Here is a 22,428-nt window from a genome sequence, read left to right as displayed (position 1 = left end):
TGTACCGAAACAAACTGAAATAATATATATAATAATTTGATGGGAAATATCTATGCCCACTTTCTGCGTTCCTAATACTACAGACTGATGAGCAGCAAATTTCAACAAATTTCTCGACAAATTTTGTCGACAAATCCATTGAAATTGGTAACAAAATTCATTTGAATATTAGGATCGCAGAAAGTTGAGGAGGCTAAATCTCCAGCAATCTTGAATAGCGGGCGTAGTTTAGTTACTCGTGGATAGATGACACTAGTGATACCGTTTTTAAATAAATATTGATACAATATAAAACTGATTTTGAACTATTTCTCATATATAGCAGTGGCATTTCCATTAAAGTTTAAGGGATTTATGGATTAATTAAAGGAGTAACGATGTTGCGAGCTATGTTCTCCGCTTGGAACAAATAAAACAATAAAAATTTATAAAACTACAATTTTATTCAAACATGTAGAATCACAAACTCAATTTCTTAATTTATACAACATTTTTAACAATACAAGCATGAAAATAGGATAATAATATGTAATTAGATAATGCTCTTTTTATACCTTTTAACAAAATACATAAAAATAATATCAATATCAGCTTCAAAATGTTGTAAATTCATCCAATCGTATTTGGAATCATCATCAACACCGGCAATCCAATCTTCAATTTCTTGGACTCTATAAATCAGAATGAATAACAAAATAGTAAAACATAAAATATTATAAATTGCAAAAATATAACATACGTTCTGAGTATTTTGGCCTAGTTGACACTCTTCTAGTTGACCATCATCAGTAATCAAAACTTCATTCTCAATACGCACTCTACCAGTACCACGGAAGCTCTCCAGTTGGTCCTTATTGATAAACTTGGCCATCTCAGAATTTGCCAATGCTTCATTAAACAACTGGAAAATATTTATGTAAGTGAAATATACAGATACATAAATCAAATTAATTATTCTTACAGGGTCCATGAAGACTCCTATATAGAGCAACGTACGAAGATAGCGGTAGAAGTGACTCCCATTCAAGGCACCATAGAAGGGTTGCGTTAACGTTTATGTAAATGTTAATGCAGAACTCATCGCACTCCATGATACAGCGAATACTGTAAAAAAACATGAGTTAAAACAACTTGCACAACTATGTATAAATATAATATATAAGTATTAGTATATATAAATCTCGCAATAAATATTATTACAGAAAGATACAGAATTAAATTCTCATCTGGGAAAATTAATTCAAACTTATTCTAGCACCGCGTTCGCGTGTTATACTAAAAAAAACAACAATTCCTAGCGCAACGAGTACTATTGCGTATATGCGTATACACACAACTATCATCATAACTCGCGTTACGGAATTTTCTTGGAATAAATTTCAATACAGCATCTGGGGAAATTATTCCAAACTAATTGTGACACCGCAATCGCAAGATATGTCAGTAAAACTACAATTCCCAGCACAACGAGTACCAGTGCGTATACACACAACTTTCAATATAAATCCCAATACGAAATTTTCTCGCAATAAATTTCAATACAGTGTGGTTCAGAATTAAATTCCGCATCTGGGAAAATTATTCTAAAAAAGTGACATTTTTCAATTTTGGCCTATTTTATTCAATCGCGAATATCTCGTAAACTAAAAGAGATAAATAAGATCTGATCGCAGCGTCTTAATCTACGGACTATTCTCTATCAGATAGGATAGTTAAAAGGGAAATCAGAGAGATTAAATTTTAATTCTTAAGAAAAAAATTGCCAAGGGGGGGTGCTTGATACTTTTTTTCGACGATTTTCAAAAATTCATATCTCTTAAACTAAAAGAGATAGCTACCAACGAATTGTTGATTATGAAAGATTGGAAAATTCTCTATCAGATAAAAATATAAAATAATTATATTTCCTACAGTAAAAGGTCGAAAAACGCGACTAAAAGTGCTAAAAAGTGACATTTTGCAATTTTTGCCTATTTTATTCAATCGCGAATATCTCGTAAACTAAAAGAGATAAATAAGATCTGATCGCAGCGTCTTAATCTACGGACCAATCTCTATCAGATAGGATAGTTAAAAGGGAAATCTGAGAGATGAAATTTTAATCCTTAAGAAAAAATTGCCAAGGGGGGGTGCTTGATACTTTTTTTCGACGATTTTCAAAAATTCATATCTCTTAAACTAAAAGAGATAGCTACCAACGAATTGTTGATTATGAAAGATTGGAAAATTCTCTATCAGATAAAAATATAAAATAATTATATTTCCTACAGTAAAAGGTTGAAAAACGCGACTAAAAGTGCTAAAAAGTGACATTTTGCAATTTTTGCCTATTTTATTCAATCGCGAATATCTCGTAAACTAAAAGAGATAAATAAGATCTGATCGCAGCGTCTTAATCTACGGACCAATCTCTATCAGATAGGATAGTTAAAAGGGAAATCTGAGAGATGAAATTTTAATCCTTAAGAAAAAATTGCCAAGGGGGGGTGCTTGATACTTTTTTTCGACGATTTTCAAAAATTCATATCTCTTAAACTAAAAGAGATAGCTACCAACGAATTGTTGATTATGAAAGATTGGAAAATTCTCTATCAGATAAAAATATAAAATAATTATATTTCCTACAGTAAAAGGTCGAAAAACGCGACTAAAAGTGCTAAAAAGTGACATTTTGCAATTTTTGCCTATTTTATTCAATCGCGAATATCTCGTAAACTAAAAGAGATAAATAAGATCTGATCGCAGCGTCTTAATCTACGGACCAATCTCTATCAGATAGGATAGTTAAAAGGAAAATCTGAGAGATGAAATTTTAATTCTTAAGAAAAAATTGCCAAGGGGGGGTGCTTGATACTTTTTTTCGACGATTTTCAAAAATTCATATCTCTTAAACTAAAAGAGATAGCTACCAACGAATTGTTGATTATGAAAGATTGGAAAATTCTCTATCAGATAAAAATATAAAATAATTATATTTCCTACAGTAAAAGGTCGAAAAACGCGACTAAAAGTGCTAAAAAGTGACATTTTGCAATTTTTGCCTATTTTATTCAATCGCGAATATCTCGTAAACTAAAAGAGATAAATAAGATCTGATCGCAGCGTCTTAATCTACGGACCAATCTCTATCAGATAGGATAGTTAAAAGGAAAATCTGAGAGATGAAATTTTAATTCTTAAGAAAAAATTGCCAAGGGGGGGTGCTTGATACTTTTTTTCGACGATTTTCAAAAATTCATATCTCTTAAACTAAAAGAGATAGCTACCAACGAATTGTTGATTATGAAAGACTGGAAAATTCTCTATCAGATAAAAATATAAAATAATTATATTTCCTACAGTAAAAGGTCGAAAAACGCGACTAAAAGTGCTAAAAAGTGACATTTTGCAATTTTTGCCTATTTTATTCAATCGCGAATATCTCGTAAACTAAAAGAGATAAATAAGATCTGATCGCAGCGTCTTAATCTACGGACCAATCTCTATCAGATAGGATAGTTAAAAAGGAAATCTGAGAGATGAAATTTTAATCCTTAAGAAAAAATTGCCAAGGGGGGGTGCTTGATACTTTTTTGGACAATTTTCAAAAATTCATATCTCTTAAACTAAAAGAGATAACTACCAACGAATTGTTGATTATGAAAGATTGGAAAATTCTCTATCAGATAAAAATATAAAATAATTATATTTCCTACAGTAAAAGGTCGAAAAACGCGACTAAAAGTGCTAAAAAGTGACATTTTGCAATTTTTGCCTATTTTATTCAATCGCGAATATCTCGTAAACTAAAAGAGATAAATAAGATCTGATCGCAGCGTCTTAATCTACGGACCAATCTCTATCAGATAGGATAGTTAAAAGGAAATCTGAGAGATGAAATTTTAATCCTTAAGAAAAAATTGCCAAGGGGGGGTGCTTGATACTTTTTTTCGACGATTTTCAAAAATTCATATCTCTTAAACTAAAAGAGATAGCTACCAACGAATTGTTGATTATGAAAGATTGGAAAATTCTCTATCAGATAAAAATATAAAATAATTATATTTCCTACAGTAAAAGGTCGAAAAACGCGACTAAAAGTGCTAAAAAGTGACATTTTGCAATTTTTGCCTATTTTATTCAATCGCGAATATCTCGTAAACTAAAAGAGATAATTAAGATCCGATCGCAGCGTCTTAATCTACAGACTATTCTCTATCAGATAGGATAGTTAAATCGGAAATTTGAATGATGAAATTTCAAATCTTAAGAAAAAATTGCCAAGGGGGGGTGCTTGATACTTTTTTTCGACGATTTTCAAAAATTCATATCTCTTAAACTAAAAGAGATAGCTACCAACGAATTGTTGATTATGAAAGATTGGAAAATTCTCTATCAGATAAAAATATAAAATAATTATATTTCCTACAGTAAAAGGTCGAAAAACGCGACTAAAAGTGCTAAAAGTGACATTTTGCAATTTTTGCCTATTTTATTCAATCGCGAATATCTAGCTTATCGGACTGCCAGGCACAACGAGTGCTGTAACTAAACGAAAACATAAATTAAAACAAAAATATTTCATACAATTGAATTATGTTATGTTATTATGATAATTAACAATCAACGCAAAATAAACCATATGTGCAAATAAACAATATACTTACACGAGCCGGATGCATCTTTCTTAATGATGAGAATCAACATGGGGGCGATATATAATTTAGTAACCGACATCAAACACACATGAAGAAACAAACGCGATCAGAAACCGGCATTTCCGAACATTAAACAAATTACTATAGTCGCAAAGTACAAATAAATAGTCGATTGATCTTCGTGTATAACACGAATAAACGATACTCGTATAACTCTCTCAATACACAGCTGGATTAACTAACGACCGGCACGAAACCGCCTGCAATACACCGATAGTGCATGCCGAAACTGCGTAAACAACGACGGGACATATAAGTTATATGAACAGAACCCGATGACCAAACAAGAATCATTAGTTAAGACGCAATCATGATATTTATTTCAAGCGCAATACTTATTTATTTCAAACGTAATTATCAATTTCTAGAAATCATTGTCTTAAAGTCACCTAATTGCGCATTTCCTGTTTCGTTGCGCATCTTCTCTTCATATTTATTTAAAACGCATATTAGAGCCATATAAATAGAGCGCAGACCTAGACCTAAGTGATTATTGTATCATCCAAGTTCGTTGAATAAACAAGTGGAAGTTAACAAGTTCTTCTGAATCGATCATCAAGAACCCACTTAACAAATCCTAAAAACCAACAAAGTGAATCAAAGTCTAAAACCAATTCTAATCCGCAATCGCGATTCGAACCAATAAATAAATAAATTATATTTAATAACTCGTGAGTCGATAACGAAATCGTTAATATAAAACCGCTCGACACAAACGGGGAATATAATTTATATGATAAGAAAGTAAGAGGTGCGCAAAGACGGCGCGTCGAAGGCACGCGACCTTGTACGCGAATTTGCGATAGGTACATTAACTGTCATCTAAACTAAACTAAGATGCACCAACATGCGGCGTGAGGTGCTGGCAATGACGACACACGATAAGAAAGTGTATATTGTGTTCAAACAAACACAATTCTTGTGTCGAAGGTTCACGCTTGCTGATACATATAGAAATAAACAATACAAGTTTATTTTACAATGTTTAGTCCATGCTATTGCCATCTATAAATGATACAGTAGTTTCAATTAGTAAAAGTAATAAAAAATTAAAATTCGATTTGAGTAATTCTGATTTCTTATGCTAAGAGATTGCCAGATTTTACATTAAATATTTAAGTAATATTTAATTTGAACAAGCATCGTTTCTCGTTTGCCAGGTAACACAATAGTCCGTAATCATCTGCTGATAATAAAAACGTATTAGAATTAATATAAAATTGTTAGTTATATTCATGAAAGAATTAAAGAATATTTACTTAAATTTACGATACTAATATAACAGCAACGGTGTGTTTTGATTCACCGAAATAAAGATTCGATACCTGCAGGTAAACGAACTTATCTCTTGCGCGAAATCGCGTGATCCACACGGACACGGTGTGCACTCACTACCACCAACAAGCAATATTTAATGCAAAACCGTACATCGTAGCGCCATCTAACCTTTGAAAATATTTATCAACTTCAAAAAACATTTATCAAATATGCAACAAGGTTGATATTGCAATGAAATTGAAAACAAATAAAGTCATACCCGAGTACTATTGCGTATATTCGTATACACACGACTATCATGATAACTCGCGTTACGGAATTTTCTCGCAATAAATTTCAATACAGGGAAATAAAGAATTAAATTCCGCATCTGGGAAAATTATTCCGAGCTCAGTTTAAGACCGCGTTCGCGTGTTATAATATTAAGAAAGTACAATTCCTAGCGCAACGAGTACTATTGCGTATATGCGTATACACACAACTATCATGATAACTCGCGTTACGGAATTTTCTCGCAATAAATTTCGATACAGGGAAATTAAGAATTAAATTCCGCATCTGGGAAAATTATTTCGAGCTCAGTTTAAGACCGCGTTCGCGTGTTATAATATTAAGAAAGTACAATTCCTAGCGCAACGAGTACTATTGCGTATATGCGTATACACACAACTATCATGATAACTCGCGTTACGGAATTTTCTCGCAATAAATTTCGATACAGGGAGATTAAGAATTAAATTCTGCTTCTGGGAGAATTAATCCAAACCTAGTTTAAGACCGCGTTCGCGTGTTATCATATTAAGAAAGTACAATTCCTAGCGCTGCGAGTACTATTGCGTATATGCGTATACACACAACTATCACGATAACTCGCGTTACGGAATTTTCTCGCAATAAATTCCGATACAGGGAAATTAAGAATTAAATTCCGCAATAAATTCTGGGAGAAATTATTTCGAGCTCAGTTTAAGACCGCGTTCGCGTGTTATCATATTAAGAAAGTACAATTCCTAGCGCAACGAGTACTATTGCGTATATGCGTATACACACAACTATCACTATAACTCGCGTTGCGGAATTTTCTCGCAATAAATTCCGATACAGGGAGATTAAGAATTAAATTCTGCTTCTGGGAGAATTAATCCAAACCTAGTTTAAGACCGCGTTCGCGTGTTATCATATTAAGAAAGTACAATTCCTAGCGCAACGAGTACTATTGCGTATATGCGTATACACACAACTATCACTATAACTCGCGTTGCGGAATTTTCTCGCAATAAATTTCGATACAGGGAGATTAAGAATTAAATTCTGCATCTGGGAAAATTAATCCGAACCTCAGTTTAAGACCGCGTTCGCGTGTTATCATATTAAGAAAGTACAATTCCTAGCGCTGCGAGTACTATTGCGTATATGCGTATACACACAACTATCACTATAACTCGCGTTACGGAATTTTCTCGCAATAAATTCCGATACAGGGAGATTAAGAATTAAATTCTGCTTCTGGGAGAATTAATCCAAACCTAGTTTAAGACCGCGTTCGCGTGTTATCATATTAAGAAAGTACAATTCCTAGCGCTGCGAGTACTATTGCGTATATGCGTATACACACAACTATCATGATAACTCGCGTTACGGAATTTTCTCGCAATAAATTTTGATACAGGGAAATTAAGAATTAAATTCCGCATCTGGGAAAATTATTTCGAGCTCAGTTTAAGACCGCGTTCGCGTGTTATCATATTAAGAAAGTACAATTCCTAGCGCAACGAGTACTATTGCGTATATGCGTATACACACAACTATCACTATAACTCGCGTTGCGGAATTTTCTCGCAATAAATTCCGATACAGGGAGATTAAGAATTAAATTCTGCTTCTGGGAGAATTAATCCAAACCTAGTTTAAGACCGCGTTCGCGTGTTATCATATTAAGAAAGTACAATTCCTAGCGCTACGAGTACTATTGCGTATATGCGTATACACACAACTATCACTATAACTCGCGTTACGGAATTTTCTCGCAATAAATTCCGATACAGGGAGATTAAGAATTAAATTCTGCTTCTGGGAGAATTAATCCAAACCTAGTTTAAGACCGCGTTCGCGTGTTATCATATTAAGAAAGTACAATTCCTAGCGCTACGAGTACTATTGCGTATATGCGTATACACACAACTATCATCATAACTCGCGTTACGGAATTTTCTCGCAATAAATTTCAATACAGGAAATTAAGAATTAAATTCCGCATCTGGGAAAATTATTTCGAGCTCAGTTTAAGACCGCGTTCGCGTGTTATCATATTAAGAAAGTACAATTCCTAGCGCTACGAGTACTATTGCGTATATGCGTATACACACAACTATCACTATAACTCGCGTTGCGGAATTTTCTCGCAATAAATTCCGATACAGGGAGATTAAGAATTAAATTCTGCTTCTGGGAGAATTAATCCAAACCTAGTTTAAGACCGCGTTCGCGTGTTATCATATTAAGAAAGTACAATTCCTAGCGCTGCGAGTACTATTGCGTATATGCGTATACACACAACTATCACTATAACTCGCGTTACGGAATTTTCTCGCAATAAATTCCGATACAGGGAGATTAAGAATTAAATTCTGCTTCTGGGAGAATTAATTCAAACCTAGTTTAAGACCGCGTTCGCGTGTTATCATATTAAGAAAGTACAATTCCTAGCGCTGCGAGTACTATTGCGTATATGCGTATACACACAACTATCACTATAACTCGCGTTACGGAATTTTCTCGCAATAAATTTCGATACAGGAAATAAAGAATTAAATTCTGCATCTGGGAAAATTATTTCGAGCTCAGTTTAAGACCGCGTTCGCGTGTTATCATATTAAGAAAGTACAATTCCTAGCGCTGCGAGTACTATTGCGTATATGCGTATACACACAACTATCACTATAACTCGCGTTACGGAATTTTCTCGCAATAAATTCCGATACAGGAGATTAAGAATTAAATTCTGCTTCTGGGAGAATTAATCCAAACCTAGTTTAAGACCGCGTTCGCGTGTTATCATATTAAGAAAGTACAATTCCTAGCGCTGCGAGTACTATTGCGTATATGCGTATACACACAACTATCACTATAACTCGCGTTACGGAATTTTCTCGCAATAAATTCCGATACAGGAGATTAAGAATTAAATTCTGCTTCTGGGAGAATTAATCCAAACCAGTTTAAGACCGCGTTCGCGTGTTATCATATTAAGAAAGTACAATTCCTAGCGCTGCGAGTACTATTGCGTATATGCGTATACACACAACTATCACTATAACTCGCGTTACGGAATTTTCTCGCAATAAATTTCAATATAGGGAAATTAAGAATTAAATTCTGCGCATCTGGGAAAATTATTTCGAGCTCAGTTTAAGACCGCGTTCGCGTGTTATCATATTAAGAAAGTACAATTCCTAGCGCTGCGAGTACTATTGCGTATATGCGTATACACACAACTATCACTATAACTCGCGTTACGGAATTTTCTCGCAATAAATTCCGATACAGGGAGATTAAGAATTAAATTCTGCATCTGGGAAAATTATTTCGAGCTCAGTTTAAGACCGCGTTCGCGTGTTATCATATTAAGAAAGTACAATTCCTAGCGCTGCGAGTACTATTGCGTATATGCGTATACACACAACTATCACTATAACTCGCGTTACGGAATTTTCTCGCAATAAATTCCGATACAGGAGATTAAGAATTAAATTCTGCTTCTGGGAGAATTAATCCAAACCTAGTTTAAGACCGCGTTCGCGTGTTATCATATTAAGAAAGTACAATTCCTAGCGCTGCGAGTACTATTGCGTATATGCGTATACACACAACTATCACTATAACTCGCGTTACGGAATTTTCTCGCAATAAATTCCGATACAGGGAGATTAAGAATTAAATTCTGCTTCTGGGAGAATTATTTCAAACCTAGTTTAAGACCGCGTTCGCGTGTTATCATATTAAGAAAGTACAATTCCTAGCGCTGCGAGTACTATTGCGTATATGCGTATACACACAACTATCACTATAACTCGCGTTACGGAATTTTCTCGCAATAAATTCCGATACAGGGAGATTAAGAATTAAATTCTGCTTCTGGGAAAAATTAATCGAGCCTAGTTTAAGACCGCGTTCGCGTGTTATAATATTAAGAAAGTACAATTCCTAGCGCAACGAGTACTATTGCGTATATGCGTATACACACAACTATCATGATAACTCGCGTTACGGAATTTTCTCGCAATATATTTCGATACAGGGCAATTAAGAATTAAATTCCGCATCTGGGAAAATTATTTCGAGCTCAGTTTAAGACCGCGTTCGCGTGTTATAATATTAAGAAAGTACAATTCCTAGCGCAACGAGTACTATTGCGTATATGCGTATACACACAACTATCATGATAACTCGCGTTACGGAATTTTCTCGCAATAAATTTCGATACAGGGAAATTAAGAATTAAATTCCGCATCTGGGAAAATTATTTCGAGCTCAGTTTAAGACCGCGTTCGCGTGTTATAATATTAAGAAAGTACAATTCCTAGCGCAACGAGTACTATTGCGTATATGCGTATACACACAACTATCATGATAACTCGCGTTACGGAATTTTCTTGCAATAAAGTTCAATACAAGGAGATACAGATTTAAATTCTGCATCTGGGGAAATAATTCCGAGCTCAGTTTAAGACCGCGTTCGCGTGTTATAATATTAAGAAAGTACAATTCCTAGCGCAACGAGTACTATTGCGTATATGCGTATACACACAACTATCACTATAACTCGCGTTACGGAATTTTCTCGCAATAAATTCAAGATACAGGAGATTAAGAATTAAATTCTGCATCTGGGAAAATTATTTCGAGCTCAGTTTAAGACCGCGTTCGCGTGTTATCATATTAAGAAAGTACAATTCCTAGCGCTGCGAGTACTATTGCGTATATGCGTATACACACAACTATCACTATAACTCGCGTTACGGAATTTTCTCGCAATAAATTCCGATACAGGGAGATTAAGAATTAAATTCTGCATCTGGGAAAATTATTTCGAGCTCAGTTTAAGACCGCGTTCGCGTGTTATCATATTAAGAAAGTACAATTCCTAGCGCTGCGAGTACTATTGCGTATATGCGTATACACACAACTATCACTATAACTCGCGTTACGGAATTTTCTCGCAATAAATTCCGATACAGGGAGATTAAGAATTAAATTCTGCTTCTGGGAGAATTAATCCAAACCTAGTTTAAGACCGCGTTCGCGTGTTATCATATTAAGAAAGTACAATTCCTAGCGCTGCGAGTACTATTGCGTATATGCGTATACACACAACTATCACTATAAATTTCAATGCGCGTTACGGAATTTTGTAAACGCAATAAACTTTGTACGATCGGACTGCCAGGGAAGGAATGCTGTAACTAAAGAATTAATCAACACAATTAATTTATTAACCGACATCAAACACAACGCCGAGTGAAGAATGTTATCAAATCCACTATCACGTGACTTGTCATATACATAACAAACGCGATCAAAAACCGGCATGTCCGAACATTAAGCAAATTACTATAATCGCAAAGTACAAATAAATAGTCGATTGATCTTCGTGTATAACACGAATAAACGATATAAGTCTCTCAAAACACAACTGAATTAACCAGCGACCGGCACGAAACTGGCTGCAATCCGCCGATAGTGCATGCCGAAACTGCGTAAACAACGACGGGACAGTATATGATAAGAAAGCAAGAGGTGCGCAAAACGGCGCGTCGATTGCCCGCGACCTTGTACACAACTTTGCAATAGGCACATTACCTGTGATCTAAACTAAACTAAACTTCACTGCATACAGCAAGTTGATGCAGCACTAGAAGACAGCGCGCGGGACACATGCGATAAAAACGTTGTTTACACCGAATCGAAGATAACAGCATTGTATACAAAACTATTCTCGTGCCCACGTTTGTCGATAAATATAAAAATAAGCCGTATAACTCGATTTTATGATTTTTAGTGTATCCTAGTGCCATCTATGAATGCGACAGATACAAGTTTCACAATTTAGACTATTATAATCAATAATTAATGTTTCCACGTGTTTCCACTTTTGTATGCAGTACATATATACTATATACATACTATAAACAGTAAACCTTAAATCTAATTTATTTCGTGTTAAACTTTGTTATCAACAATAGTTACAAATTATGATTGGTAAATAATAGTGACAATCCGAAAACGAAGGCAAATCGAATTCGCACAAAAATATATGTTGTTCAATCCGTACAACAAAAATCAAAACAAAGAGAGAAAAAGAAATGATTCTCTAGTTACAAATTAACTTCGAAACAAATACACAAAATGGCTATTCGGTAAAATCGATAAATAATATAAATATGTCATTTGTTAAAACTTGATTAAACTTCCTGGTTACAAAACCAAATTGCACGGTCACTTAAACAAATTACAAAGTTCGAATATTAAAATTTGGCACCAAGCATTTTGGTTATTTAAAAATCGTCAATATTTAAAATATCGTACATAATTGGAACTGTTGTTTTGTCGTAATGTAAAATTTAGTTTCGTTTGGATTTTGTTTTTTCCTCAGGAGATCACAGATAATTCAGAGTACGTATTCGCTACTCTTGCTCACTTGAGCAGGACCTCGGCGAACTGGGCGATGGCGTGCTCTTGCGCCAGCGCCGCCAATTCTTTTGTCCACTCATCCAGCAGCACAGCGCACATAGCAACGCGTTGCGCGTCATTAAACTTTGGATACCACTGAGCACGTGTGTCTTCTGTAGACGCTTGCGACGTCAACTGCATCTGCATATCACCACCAGCCATGCTAGTTACGCCACCACCGCCCGGCGATAAGGACAATGAGACGCCTCCCGCAGTGGAAGTGCTGCTCTGTCTTCGCCCAAACATACTCGACAATGACGACAGAGATTGCGTGAGGCTGCGTCGTTTCGGTCCATTGCGTTGGAAATTTCCGGTGGAAGGTGTAGTATCATCATGCGACGACATAGACGGTGCCAGCGAGCCGTGAGGGGAGGAATTACGATCCAGGGCGGTGCGGCGCGCGTGTACTAGTCGAGTCTCACGTTCAAGCAGGAAGTGTTTCGCACCAGACGTCAACGACAGACGCTCTGGCTGGCGGGACATGAATTCATCGATTTGCTGTTTTAGTGAACCTAACACCTAGAAAAGAACAGCGAAACATATTATGCACAGAAATATATTATTTCATTCAATACACTTACTTGAAACAGCGATGGCACATTCGGTTGCAAAACAAGACTATGATCCAAAAGGTATGCTCTCAGTAGCGGATGGGAATACGCGGCTAACCTGGAGATCAGTCCGGTGAGGTGAAGATTGGCATAGAACGAATTCGACAAGACATTCTTCAACTTCTCCATTAGAAGCGTTAAAAATGGGCCGGCACTCGCGCTGGCATCTCCACCCTCCACTGGACACACCGCCGTCAATTTCGGAACGTGGCTATGCTCGTTCGCATGCTGCGATACTTGCCAGATGGGTTCGTCTAACTTAATTTTCAAACTCTCATAGCCACTGGATTCACCCAAAGAAGGCAAACTCATGCCTTCATCTAATATAATTTTAAAAATAAACTTTAATACGTAAATTAGATTGATGGTAAATATCATACCTGTTGTATCGGTGTTCTCACAACCAGTATACTGATGTGTCCAATTGGAGCAAGCTGCCCTACATGCGTTGATTTTATTCCGCGCATCGCAAAGATACGCATGATAATTACCATACAAAGACGGTTGCCCGCCGTAGTGATTCCAGTTAATGGTGCGTCCATCTAGGCCCTTCTCAAGATGACCGCCCTCGCCGCAATCCGGCGCTAGCATTAGGAACTTCTCAGCGCTCTCACAATGCGCGTCCAAAGGCAACTGCACCTTCCGCTGGCTAAACATCAAATGTCTACATGGTTGCAGATGATGATAGACCAGCTCCAGCATAACATCCTCGCAATTTAAATCGACCAGAGTTTCAAATAGAGCGAGGGACACAAGTGCTAATTGCTCATCTTCAGCATTAATCCGATCCATGAGCATATCCAGCAACCGACGACCATCGTACTCAACCCCTAATAGAAAACGCAACATTGGACGCAGCAGACCAGGTTCACTCACAGTTCGTAGGATTAGCTCAAGGTACACAGTGACTGCAATTTGTTCCTCAGGTCGGGCTTGCAACAAAGCCGGGCCAAAAATCGGTATTAAAAAGCCCATATGGACAAATTCCTGAAGCTGTGCAACGATCGACGCATGTGCCATTTGCGCCACACTGTTGGAAAACTCAAGGGACGTAACAAAAGTTGTTAAATCCTTGACGTCGTTGACATCATCGGGTGTTAACCGCCGCCAGTCAGGCGCGACGATATCGTCGAGAACATGTGGTAACTCAGAGTATAATCCGCCAAGACCAGACGCTAGTAATGCACAGATGTTGGACACATCTGCAATGTATTCACGCACGCTGGCGTTCTTCTTCGACAGTGACATGCACAGCAGAACGGAGTCCCTGGCTTGCATACCAACGTTATCATCACCATGGACGAATGGTATCAGCAGAGCACAGATAATAAACCTGCATGTTGTAACAGAAACATAATCTTAAACAATAACCTAAATAATTTAGAAGCACTTACCTCGGTTTTTTCTCATACTTTTCATGTTTGACACTTTGTGGAAAGAACAAATCCACCAGATCAACATTCTGCATCAACACAATGCACAACTGATACAATAAGTTGACCAGCAACTTCTGCATCTGCCTGGGAAACACTTCATTAAGGCAAGACCCCAAGATCTTAAGCAATGGTTGCATGAATGCATTGTGAACAAGCAAAACATGCCTTGATTGGCAAATCAGCATTTCATAGAGTTTCAACTGTTCAGATCTTACAGCATTCACATACTTTCCAGTTTTGATACCCCATTCATACAGTTTATCTAGAACATTTTCCTGTAGCATGTACTCCATTGACTTGCTTGGAGTCATCTGTATGTGATCCAACTTCTTGATATCATATTGCAGCAGTGCTGACATTTGCTCCATATGATTTACAACACTGAGAACATCATCTTGGCTAGGGAGTAGCTAAAATAATGACAATTTAATCTGGTTCTCAATGACTCATGTTCTATGATGTAGCATTGTATTTGTTTGTTTGTTTATTTACCTGATTGCGTTTGATTATCTTGAGTGCCTGTTGCCAGTGTTGAACGAAACTGTCGTAGCACGCCTGTGGGTCCCATTCTTCATCGGTAGCAAAAAGAGCGCGTGTGTTAGGGGCCGAGCGCCCCGCCGCCCCCAACAGACTGCTGTTGCGTAACCAGTCCATCGTGCACGTCGTAGAGGTACCCAGCCGCCCTCACGATGCATTCATCACCGAGATGTACGATTGGAAGTGCTGTTCTTTTCTAGTTTATATTTACAACAACATCGAAGGCAGCAGCTAGTATACGCTACGTCGTTGACAACGCGAGATTTGACATCCGCAGGCTCGGGTTCAGCAAGATCAGCAACTTTCTGAGGAGACGTAGTGTTATGTTGGTTGCCTACGTCTACTCGTTATGTACTTCACGTTATTTACTTGTGATAAATAACTTCGTGTAAATAACATTCACAGAAATTATGCGCTTCTTAGTGAAGCATACACCAAATGCACAAAAACGGAAAAGAAATTAAATTAACGTGGTTATCACCGCACACAAAATATATTATTCATTTCATTCCTTTTTAAGATCAATTATAACAATTGACGCGTTCAGGGAAATAAAATTTACCCACTTTAAATCTTATTGGATTTAGTTATTATCCTATGTCACCCATATTATGTATAATGATTAAACCCAAATTAAAGTCCACCGAGAACATGTGGTTGAATGTTTGGAACTCGTGTGATAAACAGCCCAAGGTCGTTCGAGGTTAGTCAATGACTAAAAAGTGACTTAAGTCAAGTTTGTTTTGATCGCGGTTGTAAAGATTCGCCGGCAGAACTCCACCAACACGTAAGTACCGCCTCAACGCTAGACGAGTTAATCAAGCGCGTTATCATGCAAGCGGCATTGGCACTTGACATTCTAACGCGCCTTCAAGCGGCCGCAAAAACTCCCCGCTAACAGAACCATTTTGCTCACTTTTCGGCTCACGATGGGCGGCAAATACACGAAGTTGGATCCGATGGACGTGGAGGTGCCCAAACTACAGGCGCTCCTCGAACGCGATCCCTACCTGAAGCCCTACGAGCGGGAACTGCGACGCCGGTAAGAAAAGCAAACTAAAACATGCGTTTAAAACAATACACAACTTACAAAAACAAAAGATTCCCCAGTATGTTCTCTGATAATAAATTAACGCGCATTTTTGATGCAGCTACGAACATAGCTGGTTAGCGTGCGTCAGTTTATTTGTTAGTAATTTATGCGCGAGCTGATAAAAGGTCAAGACAACTTACTGCGCACTGATGAATTAACCGGTTGATGTGTGGTTGGTTGCAGCTATGCGTGCTTAAAGGACATCGAAGATGAAATTGAAACCAACGGACGAGGAATCGAAGACTTTACAAAAGGATATAAATATTATGGCGTACGCGTGCAGCAGGATAACTCAATTATATGCCGAGAGTGGGCACCTGCAGCCACACAACTTTATTTAACGGGAGACTTCAGTAAGTTATTTGGTTGTGTATGGATTTTATGAAACATAATTTGTTTAAAATAAATTAGATGGCTGGAACCGGGATAGTCATCCTTATAATAAACTAGAGTACGGAAAATGGGAACTGCATATCCCACCAAAAGAGGACGGCAGTTGCGCTATTCCACATCTATCAGAACTTAAGGTATATAATAATAATAAATATTGTGTTCATTTAATCATTTGAAAAATAATATTTTTAGGTGGTTGTTCAAAGCAAGGACTGTAAAAATGACCGCCTGTCACCATGGGCGACATATGTTGTCGAACCACCCAAACATGAAGGTACCATTTACAAACACAAGTTCTGGAATCCACCTCAGCCTGAAGTAAGTCACATCAAAGTACATAAAACCAAATTTAACCTACCTGTCATTTTATCCCTCTAGAGATACTTGTTCAAACACGCCAAACCGAAGAAACCTGCCTCACTTAGAATCTACGAATGCCATGTTGGTATCGCCACTAGTGAACTCCGTGTGGGTACTTACGATGAATTCACCACCAACATTCTACCTCGAATCAAACGTCAAGGCTACAATACCATCCAGTTAATGGCGGTTATGGAGCATGCGTACTACGCCAGCTTCGGCTATCAAGTAACAAGTTTCTTCGCCGCGTCCAGTCGTTACGGCACCCCTGAACAACTCAAACGCTTAGTGGACACTGCTCACTCCATGGGCATTGTTGTCCTCCTGGATGTAGTTCATTCCCATGCAAGCAAAAATGTCCTCGATGGTTTAAACCAGTTTGATGGCTCAGATGCAGGGTACTTCCATGCTGGATCGCGCGGTTATCACAGCCTATGGGACTCGAGACTCTTCAACTATTCAGAGTTGGAAGTGTTGCGTTTCCTGCTGTCTAACCTGCGCTGGTGGTTAGAGGAATATAACTTCGACGGCTTCCGATTCGATGGTGTCACCTCCATGCTTTATCACTCCAGAGGCATCGGAGAAGGCTTTGCGGGTAGCTACGATCAGTACTACGGCCTTAATGTCGACACCGAGGCATTGGTCTATCTTACTCTTGCCAATAAAGTTATACATAACTTGCATCCGCATGCGGTTACAATCGCAGAGGATGTGTCTGGCATGCCAGCCACCTGCCGTCCGGTGGACGAAGGTGGTTTGGGTTTTGACTACCGGCTAGCCATGGCAATCCCGGACAAATGGATCGAACTGCTCAAAGAGTGCCGTGATGAGGACTGGGATATTGGCAATGTGGTGCATACGCTAACCAACCGCCGATGGATGGAACCAGCCGTAGCGTACTGCGAGTCACATGATCAAGCCTTGGTTGGTGATAAGACCATTGCGTTCTGGTTGATGGACGCGGCTATGTACACGAATATGAGCACCATTTCAGAGAAAACTACAGAGGTTGAGCGTGGCATGGCGCTGCACAAGTGCATACGTCTCATTACGCATGCGCTTGGTGGTGAGGCATATCTAAACTTCATTGGGAACGAGTTCGGGCACCCGGAGTGGTTGGATTTCCCCAGGGAGGGAAACGCTAGTTCTTATCACTACGCAAGACGACAATGGCACCTTGTCGATGATGACCTGTTGCGATACAAAGAACTAAATGCATTCGACGCAGCCATGAATCATTTAGAAGAGAAGTACGGCTGGTTGCATAAGGGACCGGCGTATGTCAGTTGCAAACATCAGGATGACAAAGTCATCGTGTTCGAAAGGGCTGGACTACTCTTCGTGTTCAATTTCCACGCAAACAAAAGTTTCGCCGATTACCGCGTGGGATATGATGGCGCTGAGGGTACTAAACTGAAAGTTGTACTCTCCACGGACAATCAGGAGTTTGGAGGAATGGCTCGAATTGATGGAAGGGTGGAGCATGTTGTTGGGGGCGGGGCGTATTCCAACAGGGCCAACTCCGTGCTGGTGTACATTCCAGCAAGAACCGCTATTGTTTTAGCACCAATTGATAAGTGCTAACCGGCTATTAGTTCTACTTTTGTTAAAATACTGTTTACAAGTGCCATTTGTTAATAAACCATTGCGATTTATATGTTTTCAACAATACAGCTAATCTTATCACATTATTTCATAAATAACAAGTTAGTAATTGGATTCAATCATTATATACATGCAAAACTATTTGTATATTTCAGGTAAATAGTTGCACTAACCTTTATGTGCCACATATAGTTGGAATCTGTTTGATCACATCAGCAACAGTTGGCCGCAGGTCAGCATTCGATGAGAGCATCGACTTTAACAGAGTAAACTGGAAATTGAAAAAATATAGGTTATGTAATTTTTAAATTCAAACAGTTAAATATGGCAACTTACTTCTTGAGGATTCTCACATTGAAAGTTCGGTGGAAATCTCCCACCGCGCAACTTTATGAGCATATCGATGCGTTCACCCTCCGTGTCGAAATACACCAGCAGCTCGAAGAGAATAACGCCTAAAGAAAATACATCCACCTTGTAGTTGTAGTCTGAGCCGCGTTTTTGCTCCGGACTCATATACAAGGCAGTTCCTATAATGTAAACAAGATGGCGGTTGGATAAACAAGTTGAATAATAAATAAAACATGATAAAATAAATAATAATTACCTGCGTCTCTGGTATGTCCCATATTATTTCCTTTCGCCGTGTGATTTCGATTCCCATCCGCATTTTGCATCGGGGTGACAAGTCCAAAATCGCCGACTTTGATTTGCGCCGGGTTGCAATTAGGATTAAAGAAGATATTGCTCGGCTTCAGGTCCCTATGTATCAACTGCATGGAATGTATATATGCAACCGCCTGCAGTATCTGTTGATAGATGGCGTATATCTCTATGCGAGGTCTGTCACAATTACCCTTCATCCAGTCTTTAAGCGTCATCTTATCACAGAGCTGCATTTGAATAAAGAGGTAACTCCTCTCCTTTTCCGTCTTCTTCGGATTACTTCTATTACTTTTACTTGTAACAAAGTTTGATGACTTTTGTGTGGGAATGTCGCTGTCACTCTCTTCAATCGAGATGGATTTATGAAGTACTGATGAATTCGTGTGTGATGGAAGCGTGATGCGAGTGCTATTCGAGCCCGACCGTGTGTTTTCTTGGAAAACAATAAAACTATCGTCCTCTTGATCGTGCTCATCTTCCGAGCACGAATCTTGGCTGAGATCTTCGATGGGTATTTTGGCGACGCCTGCGTTAATTTCATCAGTTTCTTCCTCGTAGATGTCGCTGGTGAACAACGAAGCGTCGGCAAGTGTCTGGGATAAATGCGGTGCGGCGAAATCAGGCAGCGAGGTTTCGTTCCACGATGTGCTATATCGCACAATATTGGGATGATCCAGCCGAGCTAAGGCTACCACCTCACGCAGAACTCGCTCTTTTGCAACCGGTTTCTTAGGCAGGGGAATAATCTTCACAGCGTAGTTCGCATTATCAATTTTTTGCTTTACTTCAAACACGATGCCATAGCCACCTTTGCCTAATTGCGAGATAATATCGAAGTTATCCATGAAATGTGACTGCGGGCGAGCATCGTTGTACACGCTTGATATAGTTGAGTTTGTTGACACCACAGACAAATCTGTACTAACGGTTGTAAACTGGGATGGAGATTTCGACGATTCGCTGTTCTTTCGAGGAAGTACGTCGGCCATCTTTGCAGGTATGAACCAATGATAAATCGTTCTCGCCTGTGTTGCTACTGCGGTAAGAATCACTAAACCGATTGTCAGCAATACAGCAGCAGATTTAGAAGATCTAGAGTTAAAAATAATTAAAATACTATTAAAAACATTTCATTTCATAATCAAATAGCATTCACTTTACAAATTAATAGTAAAAAGTTGTTAGCTGTCAAAAATTTGTGAATTGTGAATATAGACTACCCAAATTGCAAGTAATAAACTTTGTACCTACTTGAAAATCGAACCGATTTCAAACCGGTTGAAGAATTTCGAAGTTTGATTCTTCGCTGTCTCGCAGAAAATGGTTTTCTTGCGGTCAACATCCGTATAGAAGTAATATCCGTTTCCCTCAACGTAATTCGAGCTGTACAGCACGGAAATCGCCGTCGCATCGTCAACATCGTCCTGTAACTGACCAGCCGGTATCGGTTTCCATGGAAAACTTGTCCACGACTTCGTCTCGGCAACGTCCGTGCTTCCTCCTTGCCCATAACCAAACTTTTGCAGAGCATTCAACATATGAATGCTCTCAGCTATGTACAACTGTTGCTTATGCATGCCTAGATAAATCGCCGGTGACAGCGTGAGCGCCAATTGATTCTCATTGACGTTGCGTGGAGTGTTAGCAAATACATCCACAGCGTAGACGTCACGCCCGTCCCATTTCCATATTTTCACGATTGGTGTTTCGAAAACATGCCGCCAGAGGTGCTCATAGGTCGCCTTGCGACTGGCCGAGATGACACCATCCGGAAGGACGGCGGTAATGTTGAGAGAAGTTATCGCTGAGTCGAGGTTTATGCACGACGCTGGCGGGATTTTTATATTGTGATAACCTACGCTAAAGTTCCATCTAAAGAAATAAGCGAATTGATATAACAAAATATATGTTGATGTAGGCAACTTGTATTACCTTTCCTGACCTGTTCGGGGTTCATGCGCGCGCACAGTCGTGGAACTTCGTTCGATGACGATAATATCATCAAAATCTTCGGCGGTTTGGGTGATATTGCGGCAACCATCCGAAGAGCATTCATATAGAAGATCACCGGTGCGTGCTAACACGCCATATGTGCGTACATCTCTTCTGCCAGCTATTACCGTATCACTGGAGTATACAAATGAAGATTTCAGAAGTGTGTCTGAATTTATGGGAATTGCATCGATGGTTTTTCCGTTGAATTTGTACAGACTTCCGGACAATGACGGAATGATCCGAACCAATTCCCCTTGATTTGTCAACTGTTAAAATTAAATCGGCCATTTTTAATTTTACGATTGTTTTTTATTTGTGCATTTTATTTACTTACTTCTACATTGTGAATGCTGGAATGTAACAATGGGCCACTGCCTGTGTCAACTTCCCAAGCCAATTGTCCATTTGCTCTAAGAGCTGACAATTTTCCATCCAGTGTGCTCACCAACACATATCTTTAAAATAAGCAAATATTACTTGTTGAATTTGTGTGTCAACAAAAACAAAATTTGTTTTTTTCTAGGTTACACTCACCCGACATCCTCCTCGTCAACGCAATGCGGTAACTTGGCGATTTCATCACCTGTGTCCACATCGCAATGTGCGAAGACGATAATCGACGAGAAAAAAAACAGCTTCCAACTCTTCCAACTCCTCATCCAAGTCATCCTGCCAATGCGAATACCAATGCGCTAATACTGCACGCGTCGCACGAAACTCTCACCTAGGCATCATTGATAGCATTTGTTTTTCTTCTCGAAGTAATTGGAACGTTTGGAAGATTCGAGAAGTTTGCGCGGTTTCATTCGTGTTGCACTTATCACCTCTCTGCGTCGCTTATGTTATCAGCAGCTGGCGTAACGCGCAATGCGATTATCGACACGGTGTTTATGTTGTCAGTGCAAAATCAAAAGCAAAACTTGTCGCGTGAATGCTGCGGACAGGACAAAACTCGCTTTAAAACTGAGTCATACACTGCGAATGCATAACAAAACGTACACACAACAGAACAACGTGGAACCTGCTTT

At 38.6% G+C, this 22,428-nt stretch overlaps 3 protein-coding genes and 1 long non-coding RNA gene across 5 annotated transcripts; 1 reads left to right on the top strand and 3 right to left on the bottom strand.

The window, feature by feature from the left end:
* Positions 1-424: 424 nt before the first annotated feature.
* On the bottom strand, positions 425-1,102 carry LOC135797208 (uncharacterized). Its single transcript, XR_010549493.1, has 3 exons — positions 962-1,102; positions 740-901; positions 425-671 (listed from the first exon to the last, which is right to left on the bottom strand). It is a non-coding gene; the product is annotated as an uncharacterized lncRNA (long non-coding RNA).
* An 11,065-nt stretch (positions 1,103-12,167) lies between these two features.
* On the bottom strand, positions 12,168-15,736 carry LOC135797316 (FHIP family protein AGAP011705). Its single transcript, XM_065309601.1, has 5 exons — positions 15,244-15,736; positions 14,710-15,161; positions 13,696-14,648; positions 13,286-13,635; positions 12,168-13,223 (listed from the first exon to the last, which is right to left on the bottom strand). Exons 1-5 carry the CDS (start codon positions 15,403-15,405, stop codon positions 12,669-12,671), a joined length of 2,472 nt encoding a protein of 823 aa, XP_065165673.1. The 5' UTR covers positions 15,406-15,736; the 3' UTR covers positions 12,168-12,668.
* A 191-nt stretch (positions 15,737-15,927) lies between these two features.
* AGBE (1,4-alpha-glucan-branching enzyme) lies at positions 15,928-18,789 on the top strand. Of its 2 annotated transcripts, XM_065309603.1 has the most exons (6): positions 15,928-16,075; positions 16,239-16,330; positions 16,565-16,734; positions 16,793-16,908; positions 16,967-17,092; positions 17,153-18,789. In XM_065309603.1, exons 2-6 carry the CDS (start codon positions 16,248-16,250, stop codon positions 18,716-18,718), a joined length of 2,061 nt encoding a protein of 686 aa, XP_065165675.1. In that variant the 5' UTR covers positions 15,928-16,075; positions 16,239-16,247; the 3' UTR covers positions 18,719-18,789. The 2 variants fall into 2 exon arrangements, with proteins under 2 accessions (XP_065165675.1, XP_065165674.1); XM_065309602.1 differs by lacking the exon at positions 15,928-16,075 and having other exon boundaries at positions 16,082-16,330.
* PEK (pancreatic eIF-2alpha kinase) lies at positions 18,765-22,379 on the bottom strand. Its single transcript, XM_065309600.1, has 7 exons — positions 21,935-22,379; positions 21,735-21,855; positions 21,338-21,666; positions 20,657-21,277; positions 19,347-20,497; positions 19,076-19,269; positions 18,765-19,010 (listed from the first exon to the last, which is right to left on the bottom strand). The coding sequence occupies exons 1-7, from the start codon at positions 22,066-22,068 to the stop codon at positions 18,915-18,917; spliced, it is 2,646 nt and encodes an 881-aa protein (XP_065165672.1). The 5' UTR covers positions 22,069-22,379; the 3' UTR covers positions 18,765-18,914.
* Between the last annotated feature and the right edge of the window lie 49 nt (positions 22,380-22,428).

Source organism: Atheta coriaria, unplaced genomic scaffold (assembly GCF_025399875.1).
Source record: "Atheta coriaria isolate IRGN ID8LTWV9N9 unplaced genomic scaffold, Caltech_Dcor_3.1 hic_scaffold_8_pilon, whole genome shotgun sequence".
NCBI lineage: Eukaryota > Metazoa > Arthropoda > Insecta > Coleoptera > Staphylinidae > Dalotia > Dalotia coriaria.
The sequence above is the reverse complement of the archived record's forward strand: the minus strand, read 5'-3'. Positions and strand labels throughout refer to the sequence as shown.